At 45.4% G+C, this 19,564-nt stretch overlaps 1 protein-coding gene across 1 annotated transcript in view; it reads left to right on the top strand.

Moving 5' to 3' along the window:
• The window catches only part of plch2a (phospholipase C, eta 2a), a 63,355-nt gene extending 50,242 nt beyond the window's left edge, over positions 1–13,113 (top strand). The window contains exons 19-22 of the mRNA XM_079238627.1: positions 592–738; positions 2,212–2,291; positions 5,408–5,789; positions 10,440–13,113. Coding sequence (XP_079094753.1) covers positions 592–738; positions 2,212–2,291; positions 5,408–5,789; positions 10,440–12,064 — 2,234 coding nt within the window. The 3' untranslated portion in view covers positions 12,065–13,113. The remainder of the gene's footprint in view (positions 1–591; positions 739–2,211; positions 2,292–5,407; positions 5,790–10,439) is intronic.
• Positions 13,114–19,564: the final 6,451 nt, after the last annotated feature.

Genomic DNA, 19,564 nt, shown 5'->3' with positions numbered 1-19,564 from the left:
GAGCCTATAAAATAAACCCGGGGCTGAAATAATTACCACTGCAAACGTAAACGTTGAGATTTCCACCTGGCTTGGTGTTGCCGTGGCTTTTGGGAAACGTGTGAACCACGGTCTTGCAGAGACAGCTGTGATTGACGTGTCGGCAGCTCGCAGGAAAGTTTCCTGCATGCATTATGCAGGGCGCTCATCAGCTGTGGCTGGTGGGGAACTGCTGGTTTTGTCTGTGGCTTGTTGTGGTCGTCCCTCGTCAGCTGATTGATGGACATACGGAGCCGTGCATCGTCTCGGTGTGTCTGCACATGCAATTCTGGAAGCTGGGATCTATAATTGATGAGTTGAGCATGAGGAAGCCTGCAGAGGCAGCACCTGACAGTCTGCTGCCTCTTTCACACACAAATCTGAATAATTGATGACAGCTGAGCTCAGCTCGCTCTGCTGGCCGTCCTCTCCGTCTTCTTCCTGTCCTCTGATAACCTGCAGCCTTTTCTCCTCACTTCACTCCTTTTCCTTTCTCTCCTAACTTCCATCTCTCCCTGCCCTCCCCCACCCCACACCCCGCCATCTGTGGCCTGTCCTGGGATCGGCTCCTAGGCTTCAACCCGATGTGGGAGGAGACTCTGGTGTTCACCGTCCACATGCCGGAGCTGACCCTGGTGCGCTTCCTTGTGTGGGACCATGATCCCATCGGCCAGGACTTCATCGGCCAGCGGACGATTGCCTTCAACAGCATGATGCCAGGTAAGACCACCGGGTTTTAGACGAGCCGTCAGCCGTGTTGCGTTTCAGCGGCAACCTCTAAAAGCTTTGCTGCTGCAGTTTGAGCTCGGATGACCGCAGATTTGGGATTTGCTGAGACGGTGAAAACTAAGAGGACAGGCGGAGGTTTATGGAGCCGCTCGGGCAGTTTGTGTTTGGCTGGTTGGTCCTTCTGCTCTGAATGTGAATGAAATCTTTCTGTTTAGCCATTTAGTTTATGCTAAACTATCCAGAGATGCCACCTTTTCAGCTCCTCCTCTGACATCGACCGGACATTTTCTCTGAAGAAGAGGAAGCTGGTAGAGCTGGTTTAGTGTGAACCAACAACATGTCACCTTCAGTCACTGAAATCCTGTTTTGTCCTCATTCTGATGCTCAGTTTGAACTTCAGCAAGTCGTCTTCATCATGTCTACATGACGAAATGCTACCATGTGATTGGCTGGTTAGATATTTATGTAAACAAGCAGGAGAACCAGTGAAGTTGATAAAGTGGCGGCTAAGTGTGTGTGTGTGTGTGTGTGTGTGTGTGTGTGTGTGTGTGTGTGTGTGTGTATTGGTCATAGACTGTATATAGAAAGATGGGTGGAGCCTCCGTGACGTCACCCGTAGGTGAATTGATACTCGGTGGGCGGTTCCTACCATCACCATCTTGGCAGGGGCATGCGTGTCGTCTCGTCCGGAAAATACAAATATGGGCAAAGAGGTGGAGCTGAGAGGGGGGCTGTGAGCATCATGGTGGATGATTGACATCCCGCGAACTCCGAGTTTTCTGTAGCTAAGAGCTAACCGAGCTAACCCAGAGATAACAGGAGCTAACCAGCTAACGGAGGTAAGCGGGCTAAAGCTAAGTCACGTTGTTAACCGGCTAACAACCGTGGTGGTTCTACATTCTTCTGACTTGAAGCGGGAGACTGGGTACCTGTCAATCAAAAGGACACGTCCCTAAATATGATGAACTTTGAGATTAAATTACTTTTAAACGGGCGAGTTAGAAAAAAATTCACTCCACAATCCACAGTTGTCATGAAGGTAAACCTGACCTATTAAACCTAAAATAGATTTTTGTACCAGGCTGTAAACATGTTTATTCCTGCTGTAAACATGTTTATTTCTGCTGTAAACATGTTTATTTCTGCTGTGAAGTTGGTCTTTTTAACATGGGAGTCTATGGGGATTTGCTCTGTTTTGCAGCCCCTAGTGGATGAAGGGGGAACTGCAGTTTTACACACTACTACATAGGCTTCATTTTTAACCGCCGTAGGCTCCATCCATCTTTCATATACGGTCTGTGGTATGGATGCATGTATAAAACAGACACACGTTCAGATGGGGCGGAGTCCAGTGAATGAATAGGCGAAACAACCTAAAGTAAAGTTTTTAGTCTGAAACATTTACCTGGAATTGGAGCAGGAACTTTGACTGTAATTATGCAGCTGTGTCGTGTATGTGTGCAGGTTATCGCCATGTTTACCTGGAAGGTATGGAGGAGGCGTCCATCTTTGTCCATGTGGCTGTGAATGACATCACTGGTAAGGTAGGTACTCCACAGGATGTCGTCTGTGGGAGAAAAAGAGAGAGACATGCCCTTTCTAACCCTCTAACTGTTTTCTAACGGTGTTGCAGTTTAGCAGTGACGCCGTGGAAGACAGTCCACTTTCCTGAAAGTTCTGTTTCCTATTCCAGCACCAGCTGGGTTTCTCGTGGTTTTAACTGCGGTGTTGTAACACACTGACAGAGTTTTGATGCTTTTTCTGAACTTCCTTTAAAGCTCCAGTGTGTGAGAATTACTCCCATCTAGCGGTGCGCTAACTGAATGCAAACAACCGAGTAGCGCTCCCTCGCCGTTTAACTGTGTTATTACCACTACCGAGGGGGGGGGGGGGGGGTCATCAACTCCCACCCCTCTGACAAATCAGCTGAAATTAATAATGAAACAGGAAGAACTCTGGGGGGAAAAAAGGTTTACCTCCCGACTCTGTTTCTAACATAACGCCAAAATAAACTTTAGGGTTAGACTGAATGAACTTACCTGTCCAGCCGAAAGCTGCAGCCTCCACCTCAGTCCTGAAGTCGCCCATGAACTGTCTCCATCTGGTAAACCCATGTAGATGGTCCTTTTCCCCCTCTTATTATTTCTTCTTCTTCTCTTGGCTCTTTCTCCTCGTGGGGCAAAGAGAACGAATGGTCCTCCATTTCAGTGGAAAAAGACAAGTTGAATGATCCACAGTGGTCTTTGCTTGTTTCTCCTCTCCTGATGAAACACGGGGATTCATAGCTAAGGCTAAGAAGTTTGTCCCCTTCAGGTTGATGTTTATTAAAGATTGCAATGCAACATGGCGCCTTCTGTTGGGTGCACCGCCACCTCTGTATTTATAAATAACTCATTCTTAGCTATGAGAATGTTTTTATCTGGATGTGATTGTGAGTTCACTTCAGTAAAATACGTGTTTATAAAAGCAATACTTGATCTTTGCTAAAAAACCAAATAAGGAAGAGACAACAAACATTTCCTCCATAAGGAACCTTTGCCCGTGTGAATTGTCTGCTTGTTGTTTTTAAATGTCATTTTTGGGTTTTAAAGCAGCAGCTTTCCTTTGAGCCGTCTCCAGCCATGCTGTCAGTGACCGCTCTGTTGTTCACATTGTCCTCGCTTTAAACTTCCTCCTGCTCAGCTGTTTTTGTGCTTCCTGTTGGGATTTCTGTCTGAACCCACCCCCACCTTTCTCTTTTTCATCTCTTTCTCTGTCTGACCTTCACTCTCTTCCTGTCCTGTCTGTGATTTCAGTGGACTCCTCTTTTGCCAAACGCTCCATTTAGAGGCAGGAAATTTTTAGGACCCTTGAGGCCTCCACTCAGAACTCAGGTGTAGTGAGACCCAGTTGGCATCTTGCATGAGCCACACCTTCCGCCTTAACAGTCCCCCACCCAGTGCGCACACACCTCCTGTCAGCCAAGCAGTAGCATTAAAAATGTCAGGCCAACTCATGCCTCACATGAGTTATGAAGGCTGCACCTGCCTGCTTCTTCATTACCTTTCTAAGTAGATCCAATGTTGTCAACTTGAAGCTGCCAGGAAGGATCTTACCTCAGGAGTTTACCTGTGCAGCGGAGTAGAGTGTCAGTACACGAGAGGAATCCCGGCTGCAACTGTTCCTGTTTTTTTATGAAGGACTTGCTGTGATTGATAAGCATCCCAGGCAGAATCAGTCGTAGATGGACATGTCTGCCTGCAGCATCGGCTCTTTCTGCCTGATCAGATGAAATATTGTCCCAGCTGTTGACTGAAGTTAAACTTTGCCCAGGTTAAAGCAGTAACACTGAGCCAGAAACTTCTGCATTTCCATTAGCTCATTGCTGTTCAGACAGCAGGTTTTGTGGGCAGAAAACATGAAATTGTGCATTTCAACCCACATTTCACTCATTCAGCTGAAGACTTTTCTTTTCCCAATCATCTTGTCCTTGTATGTGTGCTGCTAATAAATGTTCTCATCGGTGCTCAGCGGATGACTTGGATCTACTTCACATTTGTTACTTTTGATAAAAAGTATTTTTTTCATCTTGTGAGCCAGGACAAAAGTTCTGAAAATAAAACAAAATCACTGTCTAGGAACTTTCCCAGAGGTAAAAACATATTCAAACGAAACCAATGAACTCACTATAAGATGCTAATAGCAATGCTATGCTAACGTGCTCGTACAATCATCACCAACAAATTTACAGAATTTTTGTGAAATATTGCTTTAACTATTGCTTTTTTATTCTGACGCTTAATCCAGGCTCTGTTACCATAGTAACCATATGAACGGCATTGTAGTTTCATTTCAAAGTTTCTGGGAAACTTCCTGCACATAGAAATGTTTTGATCGTCGAAGCTCCATTTTGGTTTGACATTTGTGTGGTTTGGTCAGATGTTATTAATGTGAAACGTCAAAATGACTTTCCCAACCATCACTCGTCATCTGAACGCCATCACCTGATTACTGTTGTCTTGTGTGAAAAGTTAAAACTGAAAGGAGCGAGTGAATGAAGACCAAGTATTGACCAAGCACTTAGAGTTTAAGTACACGTGCAAATTCCCAACGAATCTGGGATTTAGAAAACTTTTGGCACCGATAAATGGATGTTTGACAAGTATGAAAGTTTTCAGATCTCAGAGAAAAGTTGCTTAATTTATTTTGACCGTGGTGTAGTTGATGGGTGCTGCGTTTCCACCAGTGGGAGGAGCCACAACAGTGAGTTATTTTCTGTTCCCGGCAACAAAGCAGCGGAATGACCCTGGAGACGTCCGTAGGAGTCCTTTGTGTGTTTCAATGTTCTGATAGTTTCAAGCATGTTTTTAACCAACTACTGACTACAGCTGCTCTACACAGACGTATATACTCACACGAGTAATACTTTGAATTCATTAGGAATTCAAAGCTAGCGAGCATGAGCATGGCTGAATGATCACGTCAAAGTGTGACGCATCATTCAGATGCTGTTATCAGAGGTTTTTTTGCCAACTGTGCAAATAGATGTTTACGTTTTAAGCATGCTCACCACTGATAAACTGTTGCTAAGATAACGCAGCGAGGCTTCTAGCCACCTGCATTATGGTGACTTCCTCTTCTGAAATCTTTGTGTTTTATGCTGCTTTTGTTGTTTTTTCAGGCCCGAGCAGTCAGCGGCATAAAAGGGCTGTTTCACAGAAACCCAAAGCAGTCTTCCCTGGACAGCCATGCTGTTGTACATCACAGCCGTAAGCACCCGTTTGGTGCCCACCTCCTGCGCCGCACAGCCAGTGCTCCCACCAGAGGCCAGCCCAAAATGAAGAAGGGTTTTGCAGAGATCGCCATCGACACCAAAGACTACAGCTCAGAGGGCGCCAGTGAGGAGCGAGACCCTGAGGACAGGGACAAGGCTTCTGCTGCCGCTTCTTACCAGTTCACGCCACCACAGCATCGCAACGGGGATTCGCTGGCATCCCACCAAACCAAGGGCCCTTGGGACCATCCGGACACAAATGGTGCTTTTCATGCAGAGGAGGGTAAAGGTAAGAGCTCTCTGTTTGAGCAGCGCCGTCCCATGAGCGAGCCTCTGAAACGGGCCAGCCGTCTCCGCTTCCATGACCCGCTGGACATGAAGCCAGGGGTGTTTGCCCGTGTCGCACTTAACAGTTCAGGCAGGGTCGGGATGTCCTCCAACTGCATCTCATGTGTGATTGGCTCTAAGGAGAGTCCAGAGGCTGAGAGGAAGGATCAGGTTGAGGAAAGACAGGAAAAAAAGTCCAAAATGAAGGATGGGGAGAGACGGCGGAGAAGTTTACGGTCCTCCTCAGCTAGGAGACCAGTTCAACCAGACCCTGCTCCCAAGCCTCAGCATCCAGCTGCCCACCCAGACCTACAGCAGTCTCTTCCTAAACCCAAGTCCTGCATGGAAGCCCAGTTTCAGTACTCTCCCCAGGCTCTTCTCCCACCTGTCCCCTTCCCGAGATCTAAAGCCAGACAAACTCTGGGTCCCCAACATGTCTGGTCTCAGCCTGATGTGTCTCACAAGAGCAGCCGGTCCTGCAGCGTTCCCCGTAGACGCTCCCCCAACGCTGTGACACCAGCGCCAAGCTTCACACCCGACTGCAGAACCAACCTCTGCTGGCAGCCAGCGACACCCCCCAACTACGGAGCGGTTTGCGGCTCGTTGCTGACACCTCTGACAAACATTGATGTGAGCGAAGCTCTGTTGCTCAGTGACAGTAGCAGCTGTGACAGCTTCGGCAGTCTGAGCAGCCTGGAGTCGTCTCCTATGCTGCCTCCACGCTCAGTCCTTGACGGCCGCAAGAGGGCTGTCGGCACTCTGCAGCGAGAGATGAATGCCCTGTTCGCCCAGAAAATGGAAGAGTTGCGCCATAAGTCCCCTTTGTTCGTTGCTGGTAAGATGCATACGAGTCGGACGTAGCGATTACCTGCTAGGTGTGTTGTAGCTGTAGTGGGAGTTGGAGTCTGTTTCCATGTGTGGTAGTGTGTGCAGTCAGGATTCCTGCCCCATCGGCTGTGCCGGTACAACATGACCCTGATAGTCTCCAATCAGCTCTAAACCTTTTCATTCTGATAGATGTAGTTTCGGTTTTAGTATCTTTCATTTAAATTTTCATTTAAATTCATTGTTTGTCTCTTTGAAAAACTCTTGATACTGCTCGCATGCCTGACAGATGAGAACAGTGGTAAGTTTTAACCCGTAGTTTAGTAATAGTGTCCTAGTATTCATAGTTTCCCTGCCCCAACACACTTGAAACTGTAAACCTCCAGTACAGTGGCCCTTGGATCAAACGGAGGAGAACTCTAAAGCAGCATAATGTAGATATCTCCTCTGTAGTCTATCTACTGTAGGTTTTGAAGGTTGCTGAATCCACCTGAGCCTTTGTAACAATTCTGGGAAGATGAAGGGAAACTAGTAGACAAAGCTGTCCAGAGATAAGTCTCCACACCAAATAATCTGAGAAGTGTTTGGATTTAAGGTTGTCAGCTGTTTTAAGTCTGCATCAAATCTGCAGCCTCTTATGCAGATTTCAACCTAAGTAAAGCAGCGTAGATGCCATGAAGCGCTTCAGTAATGCTCTTTTAATGCCGCCTGGCTGACTGCTGGTCAGGGACGTGGATTATAGTAACCCTTTGTTACGTACTATTAGAAATGCCACAACAAGACCTGTATACAGATTCCTGTCCTGCCCAACCTGCATGTTTGTCAGATTTGTGCAAACATGATTTATTTTTTAAAGGTTACACCTTCATGGTCCATTTCTGCTCCCTTACGTACATAAACGGGGACGTATGTTTCAAATGTCGTTCTACGTGATTGCCCTCGTACTCCCATGCATCTTTAAATCGTAGCACTGAGTTCAGAGTTAACTTCCATGTTTTGACACTGGTTAGTAGCGGTAACGCACCACCATAAAGTTGTTCACAATCAAAGACATCAGAAGAATAAATCCACAAAGTTTTCTGCTTTTCTCAACATCATTTTGTGTTTTTTATTCAGCAGTTTCAGCATAGTCTTCTTTCTGTTCCTCCTCTTCTGTGGTTTTTTTTCTTTTGCTGGTAGTTTGTCAGCTAAACAACGTGACACTGCCCCCGTGGTTTCCGGCGGTATCCCTGCGTCTTCTGCATCTATTGGCAGATAACTAAGCTCCTTCTTACATACCAGGAGATGAACCCTTCCTGTTAAAAGGGAGTTTTTTTCCTTCCCACTGTCGCCGTGTGCTTGCTCAGGATGGGAGATTGAGTTGGACCTCCAACTCAATCTGTTGGTTTCCTTATATAGGCTGTTCTGAATTGGCTTTCATGATGTTTTTTCCTGCCTGTAAAGCGTCTTGAGATGGCATTGCCATGATTTGACGCTATATAAATAAAGTTGAATTGAACTGAATTGAATTGAACGACTGTCCGTCCGTCTTCTACATCCAGCATAAATGGACCTTTAGTGTAACAGAAGTGTAGCAGCAGAATGTTTTGTTAGTGTCCTGTACTGTGTGAGTAGAGGAAATCCAGTGCCAGTGTTTCAGTCACGGTCCTTGTGGACCCCTGCCTGCATGTTTTATAGGTAACCATACTTTAACACACAGGCTTGTTGGTATAAGCTTGAAAAGAACCCAACAAGCAGTTTAATGAATCTGAACCAGGGCAGGGGTCTCCTGAGAAACGCTGCCTTACATGATTTATGAATCCAACCTCCTTTCGGGTAATTGGGATTAAATTCTTGCATGTAGTTTGTGACTGTCAGGCAGAGTTTTGTGTTCAGTTTAAAGTATGAAAGATTTTAGGAGTGAATTATGACAACTGAAGTCACAAGAGGCTTGCGTTTGCACAGCACCCACATGGAAACACTTGTTTCTTTTCATCACATGACCTGAACCAGCAGAGTTTAGTTGTGGTTGAACTGCAGCTGTTTGACCCAAACACACCCTTCAGCTTCCCAGTTCATGTGATGATCAAGATTTTTACCACCAAATCACATTTTAACGTTTCTAAAATCTGTGTATAGAGTTCAAATATTCGTTTCTGACAACAGAGCTGCATCTAGACATCGGTTTAGTCATGCTGACAGATGCAAACTACAATTTTTCATGTTGATCACATGAACGTCCTTCTTTCTCTCAGATTTACCTCTTGTGTTTCTGTAAAATGTTGTGATATTTGTAATGTCTACATAAGATGCTTCTCTGTCCCAGAACCTGCTTCCTTGGCTTGATTCTCCCGTTTCTTTCCAGTTTGGCTAAATGCCTTTCTCCTCTCTGTCCCTTTTGCACGCTTTCTCTGTTCCTAGTGCAGAATTGAGGGGATGACCAGAGCCAGGTAAACTCGCTGTATGCATGCATGCAGCCTTTATTGTCCTCTTTGTCACCAGCCTGCTTCTCATAAACCATACGTCCTTCACCTGTGGAGATTCATTTTCACCACTCTCCATACCTGCACTGACTTAAATAAGCACTGGGGGTTATCAAGGAGAGCAGCATGTCACCTTTCTCATCACTAAGGATGCAGTTCCTTACAAACTCGTGGAAAACACAAGTCATGAACTCACAAGTGTGCACAGAATTTATTTGGAATGTTTAAAGGGATGTTTTGGATATTAATTTTTTCTCTGATTTATGTGTATTACAGTGGGACATTTAATGCTTGACATGTTAATTAGGAATCTGTCTGATGGAGAGGTTAGAAGTTAAAATTTTTAACCTCTTCCGCATGTTTTTTTTCTTTTGCTTGCATATCAGGGCTAAACTCAACCATTTATGCATTAGCAAAGAATTTCTGTTTTCTGCAGTCTGCAGAAAACCACCTGCAGGGTTGGAAAGCACTCATCAGGCAGCTCATGTGTTCCATGTAGTCCGCTGGAAGAACCAATCTGGATTATTTGTAGGGTTGAGCTGTACATCTACAATGCATTATGAAGAAAATATGAAATGAGAAACTCTGGAAATTAGTGTGAGGCAATATGGCTGCTGTGGAAAGCCACTAGCATCCACCGCTGCTACTAAAGCTACAGTGTACACACATACTTTCTGGTCACATGCAAGTGGAAGCACCAGATGTACCACAGAGAGGGTTGGGAAGCAGCCCTCGCTGTGGTATGCTAACAGCTGCGATGTCTGCTAGCATCAGTACCTGTTGCTATTCATGGCTATGCTAGCAGATATTTGTCCAGGCTAGCTTGATGTTATTCCACCGACCTAACAGCTAGCCGTTGCCGTAGCTAGCTAGCAGTGAATTTCTTATATTGTTGAAAGTTAATGAAAATAAGTAACAGTTCTGGTACCTCCACTTGATAAAGACTCGGAGCTTTCACTCTGAGATTGTGAAGTAGCCTCTGCATTAAGAACATTTACGCAAACTGTGAAGCACAAATTTATTTAAATTAGTTTTCAATATGCTCAAATCCAACCCAAGCATTCATGTCTTCATTTTTCCACTTCTGTCTTTCTACTAATGAACTATTAAAGCATCTTGAAGTGTATCCAACACTCCCGCTAGAAGTTCATGTTTTTCTGCTCACTGCTTCCAGACAGTGAACAAATAATGCTGATTATTGGTCAGTATCCAAGCTGAAGCAGCGCCAACAAGCTGATTCAGATTTTCCAGTTTAGTAGTTTTTCCAGCCAGAAGTCTCTAAGTGAATTCAACAGTGATCTTATTTTTTTCTTTGACTTCCACAGACTGTTCCTCATCACAGAGACCAGCAGCCCCTCATTTTCCAGCACTTCATGCAGAAGACACCAGTAGCAGTCGTTTAATCCGCTCTGCCTCCAGTCCAGAGGAGAGGTTGTCTGCACATCGCACCACATCTACACCACGTCACTCAGCATCCACAGCCATAAATGCTGCCTCCTCACTGACCCCTCCCTCTTACCGGGTTTTCCAAACACCCACAAAGGGGAGCGTGGAGCCTAAGAAATCCTCAGCTACACCTCCCCCCCTGAAAAGTCCTGCCAAGAAAGTTGAAGCAACACATTACAGTCCAGAAATCCAGACCAATGGAAGCACTAATCTAACTGGGGGGGTCCAAACAGATCAGAAGGAAAACAAAGAAACTACAATGGAAAAGAAAGCTGATACAGACTTTAGGTTGGACCACAAAACAGCGCCGCCCTCTGCAACAGTGTCCTCTGGAGACCCTGCAGTCCATATCACCCCACCAGCTCCAGCCAGGAGGGCTCTCTTTAGCCCTTTGTCATCACACATCCCAGTCAGACGAGCGAAGAGTGAGGGGTATGTTCGGGTGGACAGAGCCCCCGCCGGGCAGCCCCAGTCAGCGGTACCGGAGATCTGTACAGATGCTACCATGAATGATCGCCTTTGGAGCAAACTGGAGCCCGACAGCCACAGAGACGGCATGTCCTCCTCTTCTAGCATCTCCTCCAATGACACAGTCATTGACCTGTCCCTGCCCAACCTGGCCAGAAGGAGCCTCCCCATTCCACCCAGCACCACCTGCGACCCTCCCTGGGCCAGCCGGCGTCACTCCGCAATGGTTTCCTACGAGGCCTTCCAAGTCAGCAAAAGCAAGTCAAACCCTAATCTTCAGCAAAGTGATAATCCCAAGGATGATGTTAAGCCCCGCCTACTGCAGCCAGCTCAAGAAGCTTCCGATGACTCACCTGGCAGACTGACTCAGAGGAGGCACACCTGGAGCCGGCTTTACATGGAAGGACTCAAGCAGTCGTCAAGCAAACGGCCGTCCACTGCGACTCTCACCTCAGCCGCCACATCGTCCATGTCCAAAAGTCTCGGGGATCTGACCTCGGATGACATTTCCTGCAACTTTGTCAGCAAGTACCGCAGCATCAGCCGCAGCTTCATCGTTGGGTCGACCAGAGACCAGCTGCGTAAAGGCAGCCCGCAGAAGCCCCGCCCACAGAACGACCTGACGGAGCAGCTGCGTAAGCTGGCCGATGTGGAGCCTCTGACTCCCAGCGACTTTGCCCCAGAAAACAGGCCCTCGCAGGAGGACCCGGTCGATGACACCCTGGTCCGAAGGACCTCTTCAAGGAGCCAAAGCAGGGTGCGGTACATTGCCAACAGGGCCAAGAAAGCCCAGGAGAGGCAGAGGCTTCAGGGTCTGATGCAGGGCAGGAGTGCCAGCTTCAGCCTGTCTGCTAGCATCGGCAGTGGAAGCAGTGCTTCCAGCCCCATCGAGGAGCGGGGCAACCCAGAGGGGGCGTGCTGCGTGGCCCATAGTCCCTGCAGCAGCCTGGACCTGCTGAGCCAGCTAACCCCACTACAGTCCCAGTCCTCCTCAGACCCTGAAAACAGTGAAGTTTTTTTCATGCTCAAACTGTGAGAGCTGGCTGTCTTGGAACTGAGAGTGAGACGCAGCTAGAAACTAGAAAACGTTTCAGTTTTTCCCAAGGAGAGATTGGTTTCATATCTCCGCTGTAACCCGTCAAACAGCCTACTCTGCAGGAAGAGTTGCTTGTCCTCTGGCGGGGGCTTTTCCACCCTCTCTTTCTGATTCTTTTCAATTTATCATTTTGTAACGATGACAAACATGCAAGTTCTGAATGTAACCTTGAATCTGTGCAACTAAAAGCAGAAGAAAGGAAGCTTGTTGGTGCGATGCTGCTCAGACAGGCCTGCTGTGTCTCCTGAAGGAGGTCCTGACCTGAACACCACCTGCTGATCCCTGCAGTGGAACAGCTCTCCACACTAAGGAAATGCCAGATTGTATTTAGTGGAAAACATTTATATTTATGCCATTTCTGCTGGCTGTAATCTACTGTAAGTTTGAGATTTTTTCCATTCCATGAGCATACAGTAGCAATAGATCCAAATTAGAGAAAAGGATTTTAAATGTCTTTTTTATTTACTTGAATTGTAATGATATACTTTAACTGTGCTGAAAATTAGATAATTTATGTCAAGACATGAATATCAGTCCATCCGTCAACTAGCAATTTTTAAAAAGATGGCATGCTGAAGATCATGTACAGTTTGATGCTGAAAGTTGGGGCTCGTCTTCTGTCTTGCAGGATTGAAGGTCTTGTTTTCACGTGTACTTTGTTGTAGTGGTTATGTTGTAATCTGACTGAGCTGCCAATGTTCATCTAACTTCCTAATCTCTGGCATGTGACGGCGTTGTAAAGAAATGGTGTAAACCAGAGGACTGATCCAAACTTAGTTTAGTCCTTTTCTGTTGACTGCATGCTCCTCTTTTACAAAGCTTTTTTATATGAAGATTTGTTATACTCCAGGCTTTTTCTCTTCTTTTGGATTGTCTCTTGGTGATCAGCAGGGCATCATGTCAGAAACCCTGTTTTCGTTCATCTGTGATCCTAAAAGATGGGAATGATCTGTGTTGAAGCACGTTTGTCCACCAGCTGTACGTTTCGCCCCGCCATCACAGATGTTTGTGCTAAAAATTTGACAATATTAAGTTTAAACAATGTGTAATTATGATCTGAATAAATCTCAAATCCATATTACTGAGGCTGTCCCGGCTGGTTTATTCTATCAGCATGAGGAGCAGCGGCAGCGTTGGTTCAGGAACAAAGACGCTTCATTAACAGCAGTTACAGTGAGATTGATACAAGCTGACGCGTAGAACCGTTTGGCTTCGGTTTTAGCTTGTTCTGCTTGCTGCTGTCATTATGTACTCTGCTTTGGCCTCTCTTAACCTCTTTGATGGGATAAATAAAAAACCAGACCCCCTGCAGGAAGGGGGAATGTTCTAGAACAAAGACTGGAAGCTACTTGAGAAGGCTCAAGCAGCTCAGTTGGTCATTGGAGAAAAACATGTTTTTGAGCACGACTCGCCACCCAGGATCATATATTTAGGTTGTAGTACTATTTATTGGTTGTAGTACTATTCATTTCAACTGTCTTTGCCTATTTGCAGAGAAACTTTAACCCTCAGATCTGTTTAATGAGTCATCATGGACACTTCCAGAAAACTGCTTTAACAAAGACATACAAGATATTCTGCATCTTAAACTCCAGCCCTGCTCAAACTACCAAATATACTTAGAGATTTTGAGTATTTTAACCTTGGAAATGTCCCCTTGATTATTCTGATGTTTAAATATTCTTTCCATAAACTTCATGGTTGTGGATTATTTCAAATGTCATTAAAGATTAGAAAATATATTTACTTGTTTGTCTTGTTAGTTTGTGTTTCATAAAAGTTAAAATTTACAAGTTTTTTGAGTTGATAAAAATGTCCACTTGTGTATGTTTAAATTATTCTAATTATTCGTCCTTGAAAAATATCAACATCTAGCTGCATGTTCCCAGAAGAGGTTTTGTCTCTTCCAGTTACAAACTAATAAAATAACTCATTTAATAATACATTTTATTGTAAAGCACCTTTTCAAGTTTCCAAGGTAACCAAGATCAAATGAACCAAATTAAAGAAATGCAACACAAAAATGAAATAAGCAAAGTGCAATACAAACAAAATAAAGAGCTAAAAATCCATAAATGAAGCTGAAAAGATGAAGCGAAGAAGGATCAGAGGTTCTTGGCAAGTCTGAACAGGTGAGATTTGGAAAAAAGGAGTGGATAGTTCGAAGGTTGAGAAGAAGGAAGTTCCAGAGATGGTGGGCAGAGCAGCCAAAAGCCCGGCTCTCCATGGCAACCAGTAGAGAGGAAGCAAAGATTGGAAAGAATATTTTATTTACTCGAATAGGAGACGGGTCCAGAGGAAAGAAACTAGAGGCTGCTTATCAACTTGATCATTTAACCCAGAATTTTCCAAGCAATATCAGAAAATGAATGGGACAAGTTGATCTCCGAGGAACAGCATTCACCACGCTTTGGCCATCTTGGCCTGGTGCTGAAGGTAAAACTATAAAACCGGTAAATAGAGTCCTTGTTCCTTGGGGCGGCGGGGGGGGGGCAGATTGTGGGACAACACCAGGGGGTTATGTAAATCATTTCAGAGACTTTGTGTGTGAAGTCTGTTCATATCCACCCTGCTCTGGGCAGACTGTAAACCTATTCAGTGTCTCCTACGCCTCCTACCATTATAAGGATCTGGTGACCACCAGGGAGCCAGCTTGCCTCTTAGTAGGAGCACCAAACCCCTCTCACCAGGTAAAGAAGGTGAGGCTTTCAGATTTGTCAAACTGTCTCTTCTGCTGTGCAGCTACATCTTCTCTTGGGCTATACGATAGGCTCCAGCCATCTTATGGTGGTAGTTCCGATGCTTTCTGGCTGATGTTTTGGTCTGAATGCTGGCGGTGCTTTCACTCTAGTGGTAGCATGAGACGGAGTCTACAACCCACACAAGTGACTCAGGTAGTGCAGCTCATCCAGGATGGCACATCAATGCCAGCTGTGGCAAGAAGGTTTGCTGTGTCTGTCAGCGTCGTGTCCAGAGCATGGAGGCGCTACCAGGAGACAGGCCAGTACATCAGGAGACGTGGAGGAGGCCGTGGGAGGACAACAACCCGGCAGCAGGACCGCTACCTCCTTCTTTGTGCAAGGAGGAACAGGAGGAGGAACTGCCAGAGCCCTGCAGAATGAGCTCTAGCAGGCCACAAATGTGCATGTGTCAGAAACAGACTCCATGAGGGTGGTATGAGGGCCCGACGTCCACAGGTGGGGGTTGTGCTTACAGCCCAACACCGTGCAGGACGTTTGGCGTTTGCCAGAGAACACCAAGATTGGTAAATTCTCCACTGGCGCCCTGAGCTCTTCACAGATGGAAGCAGGTTCACACTGAGCACATGTGACAGACGTGACAGGGTCTGGAGACGCCGTGGAGAACGTTCTGCTGCCTGCAACATCCTCCAGCAGGACCGGTTTGGCAGTGGGTCAGTAATGGTGTGGGGGGGGGCATTTCTTTGGAGGGCTGCACAGCCCTCCATGTGCTCGCCAGAGGTAGCCTGACTGCCATTAGGTACCGAGATGAGATCCTCAGACCCCTTGTGGGACCATATGCTGGTGCGGTTGGCCCTGGGTTCCTCCTAATGCAAGACAATGCTAGACCTCATGTGGCTGGAGTGTGTCAGCCGTTCCTGCAACATGAAGGCATTGATGTTATGAACCGGCCCACCCGTTCCCCAGACCTGGATCCAGCTGAACACATCTGGGACATCATGTCTCGCTCCATCCACCAACGCCAAGTTGCACCACAGACTGTCCAGGAGTTGGCGGATGCTTTAGTCCAGGTCTGGGAGGAGATCCCTCAGGAGAACATCCACCGCCTCATCAGGAGCATGCCCAGGCGTTGTAGGGAGGTCATACAGGCACGCGGAGGCCACACACACTACTGAGCCTCATGTTGATTTGTTTAAAGGACATTACATCAAAGTTGGATCAGCCTGTAGTGTGTTTTTCCACTTTCATTTGGAGTAGAACTCCAAATCCAGACCTCCATGGGTTGATATGTTTGATTTTCATTGATAATTTTTGTGTGATTTTGTTGTCAGCACATTCAGCTATGGAAAGAACAAAGTATTTAATAAAAATATTTCATTCATTCAGATCTACAACGTGTTACCATTGTGTTCCCTTTATTGTTTTTGTAGTGTATACATATATATATATATATATATATATATATATATATATATATATATATATATATATATATATATATATGTATATATATATATATATATATATATATATATATATATATATGTATATATATATATATATATATATATATATATATATGTATATATATACACACACTGTTCACTGCATGAATCTGAAAACGTGAGGCTGAAACGTATAAGCATGTTGCACTGAGAGAAAATAAGAATGGAATACAAGTTATGTTTGCAGAGATTCAAATATTTTTTTCAGACTTCCACAATACTAGAGGTTTTAATTTTTTTTTTTTATTAAGTTTTCAATTTTTAATGAACTTATGCATATTTATGCATTATTACCTATCAAGAGGAACTGACCACAGCCTGAGAATCACCTCCAAAGTCCTGAGAGCAGAAAGGCCACCAGTCGGAAGGCAACTGTAAGTTAATGTTAGCGACTCCCATTCAGTTCATATTCATAACATTTATTCACAGTTTAACCAGTTATTACTCATAAAGTCTTACCATCAGATGAGCAGCTGCAGTACTACCAGGACAAACTCTGCTCGGTGTTGTTTTAAATGCAAGTTTGTGATGTATTAAGGAGTTGCCATGACAACCATGGCAGTGTGGGGGGTCTCAGACACACATAAAACCCAGACCAGACTAAATGACCTCACTGACACATATCCAAGAAGACCACGGTCTAAACGAGGAAAGTAGCGTGGTTGTGCTGTTTATCAGACGAGTCTGAAGATAAATTATGCTAATCAGTTTTTACTTTTCAATTTTGGATCATACATTCAGATTCTAAAAGGCTTTATTGATCCAGGGAAAAGAAGTTCAGGTTGCCAAAGTAAATGTAAAATAAAAGCAGAAATGTTGATCTGTTGATGAATAGAAACCTTGAGCAGATCTGATTCTCATGATATGTAGCACGACACCGTGTGATGTCATCGTCCGGTCCCGACCAGATCTGGACACCCGAACACATCATGATGATGGAGATTTCTATCCTGTAATCAGTCTGAATGGGAAGAATAAAGAATGAGGGGATAGTCAGGGTTTTTGTTGAGAGGATAGTCTCCGCCAAGACTGACCCCAGGGTCTCTATCAGGAACCGCGACAGCCCCCAACATGGCGCTGGCCACACCAGGCTCCAGTCTCCCACCTCCAGACACTAAACCAAACCGATCCCCAACTACCACACACTGCACCCCAAAACAACCGGCTCTGCTTTCTACGGACCTCGCTGAACTTCTGAACTGTGTGAGACAAAGGAACAGTGTCATTCAATTCTGTGGCCCCCCATGAAAAAGTCTTTCCACCCTCCGGCCCCTGCCCTTTTAAAAGTGTAGCTGCCATTTATGCTGAATAAATTGAAAGTGGAATTCCAAAGTGTGTTTGCAGAGAGATGAAGCTACAAAACATGGCAGCACTTCCAGCAACAAGGCCAACGTCTGCAGTGAAGCCTGGCGGCTCCAACAATGTGACGTGAAACTTCATTTGGTAGTTGTGGATTCTTGCAAACCCCCCAGGGAGTCAAACATGGCAGGGTTTCAGGAAAACCTGTGAGAACTCTTAGAAAAACAACTGAATTCTGCAGCCTTACAACAACATGAAGACTCTGGAGTTTGCACAGCCCCTCCATGCTTTCTCAGGACACTGATTTGTCACTCAGAGGTTTCTGCATTGTCCGATCTGTGCTTTCCAAAGCTGACGGCCACCTCTGGTGCACTGTCAGGCTCTGCCAGCCCTCCTTCAACTCTCTTAGACTTTGTGAAGCGCGACATGCTCATTTTAGCGCCACAGACTCTTCTCCAGCCAGCACACAAACACAAAAGATGGCTTCATTAGGATTCCAGGAAAACCACGAGTCCCTCTTAAAGGCGTATTTATCAGAACGATTTGGCACATCTCCGCCTCTCAACTGAAACCTCACTGAGCACTTCAGGCCTGGGGGAATGTTTTTGTCTCAGAGACGGGAATGCAGATGGAATCGCTGCTGCTTGTTTTTAAAGCTTTCTTGGAAATAAATCAGTTTGGTTTGCAGCAAACTTTTACAGACATAAAAACGGAGCAGATTTTTTCCACTAAAAACCAGGACGTACAGTTAGTTATGAAATCATCTGTCACTTTGAATCAGGGTAGGTCCTTCAGAGGGGGTGGGGGTCAGTTTAGCTCTGAGCTCAAACTGCTGCTGCCAGTTTCCTCCGTGGTTTCCTGTGATTAAATCTCCAGTAGGTAATGTTTCTCAGAGACGTGTTCCTCTGGGTGAAGCGGTTCCTCGTCCTGATAGTAGTCTATACATTCTGTAATCATGATCAATAAGAAATACAGTTAGACTCCTCAGTTTACTGTAAATCTGTAAAAACTCTGACCAATCCAAACATTCAGACCCAAATGAAGTTGTTCATTTCTTATATTTCGTAGCTTCTTCTCCCGGCTCCCCTCCTCCCCCTCCAGCAGAACATACCTGATAGCCACACCCTGCATATAAACAGCGTGTTAGGATGAAAATACAAAGTAGTGAAGAAGAAACTCAGAAGGCAAACATGGCTGAGAAAATGCAGGAAGGATTTCCCGACCCGGCTCGGTTTATTTGCCTCCTCCTGCTAAACAGCAGAGAGAGAGAAAATCGTTGGTGGAAAAAGCTGTGAACTAGAAAAAAACTCGGAGAGCGCAAACCTCCGCAATGGCGTTTAGAAAGTTCCTGGATCCAAACGGTGATCTGGATCACCACCAGAATTAAATCAGTTCTTCCTTTTCATATTTCCAACAGATCCTGGAAATCTAACTAAAATCCGTCCAAAACTTTTTGAGTTATCTTGAACACAAACAGATAAACGTTGGTAAAAACATAACCTGCTTGTTGGAGATAAGAAAAAAGCCTCGGATCATGCAAGAAGCCAAACCAGAGGGGGAGGAGCCAAGGCAGGGCGCCACTTTCACATCTTGCTATCTCCCCAACATCACCTAGCCCAGCTTTACCAGATGTTCTCACAGCTGTTACATAACACTGGGAGATTTAGGTTCAGGGGCCCCTCTGTGTTAAAATTGGCTTCCTCTCAAACTGGGGGCGCCATCAGTCAGTGAGCCTACATCCAGTTTTTTTTTAAGATCCTGCCATGCAACTGTACAAACTAAAATATAACGTTTGATAAGTCGAACTCGCTTTTACGCTGTGATGTGCTTATCAGAGCTGGGAGTGTTTTCCAGAAGGGAATGCATCCAGCTCCAGTAAACTGACGCTGTCTGTCTCCAGACTTCATCCGCCCAACCGTCCTGGCTCTTATCTCCTC

The sequence above is a fragment of the Telmatherina bonti genome, assembly GCF_933228915.1.
Source record: "Telmatherina bonti genome assembly, chromosome: 4".
NCBI classification, from domain to species: domain Eukaryota; kingdom Metazoa; phylum Chordata; class Actinopteri; order Atheriniformes; family Telmatherinidae; genus Telmatherina; species Telmatherina bonti.
Note: the sequence above shows the minus strand (reverse complement) of the source record. Positions and strands in the feature narration are given on the sequence as shown.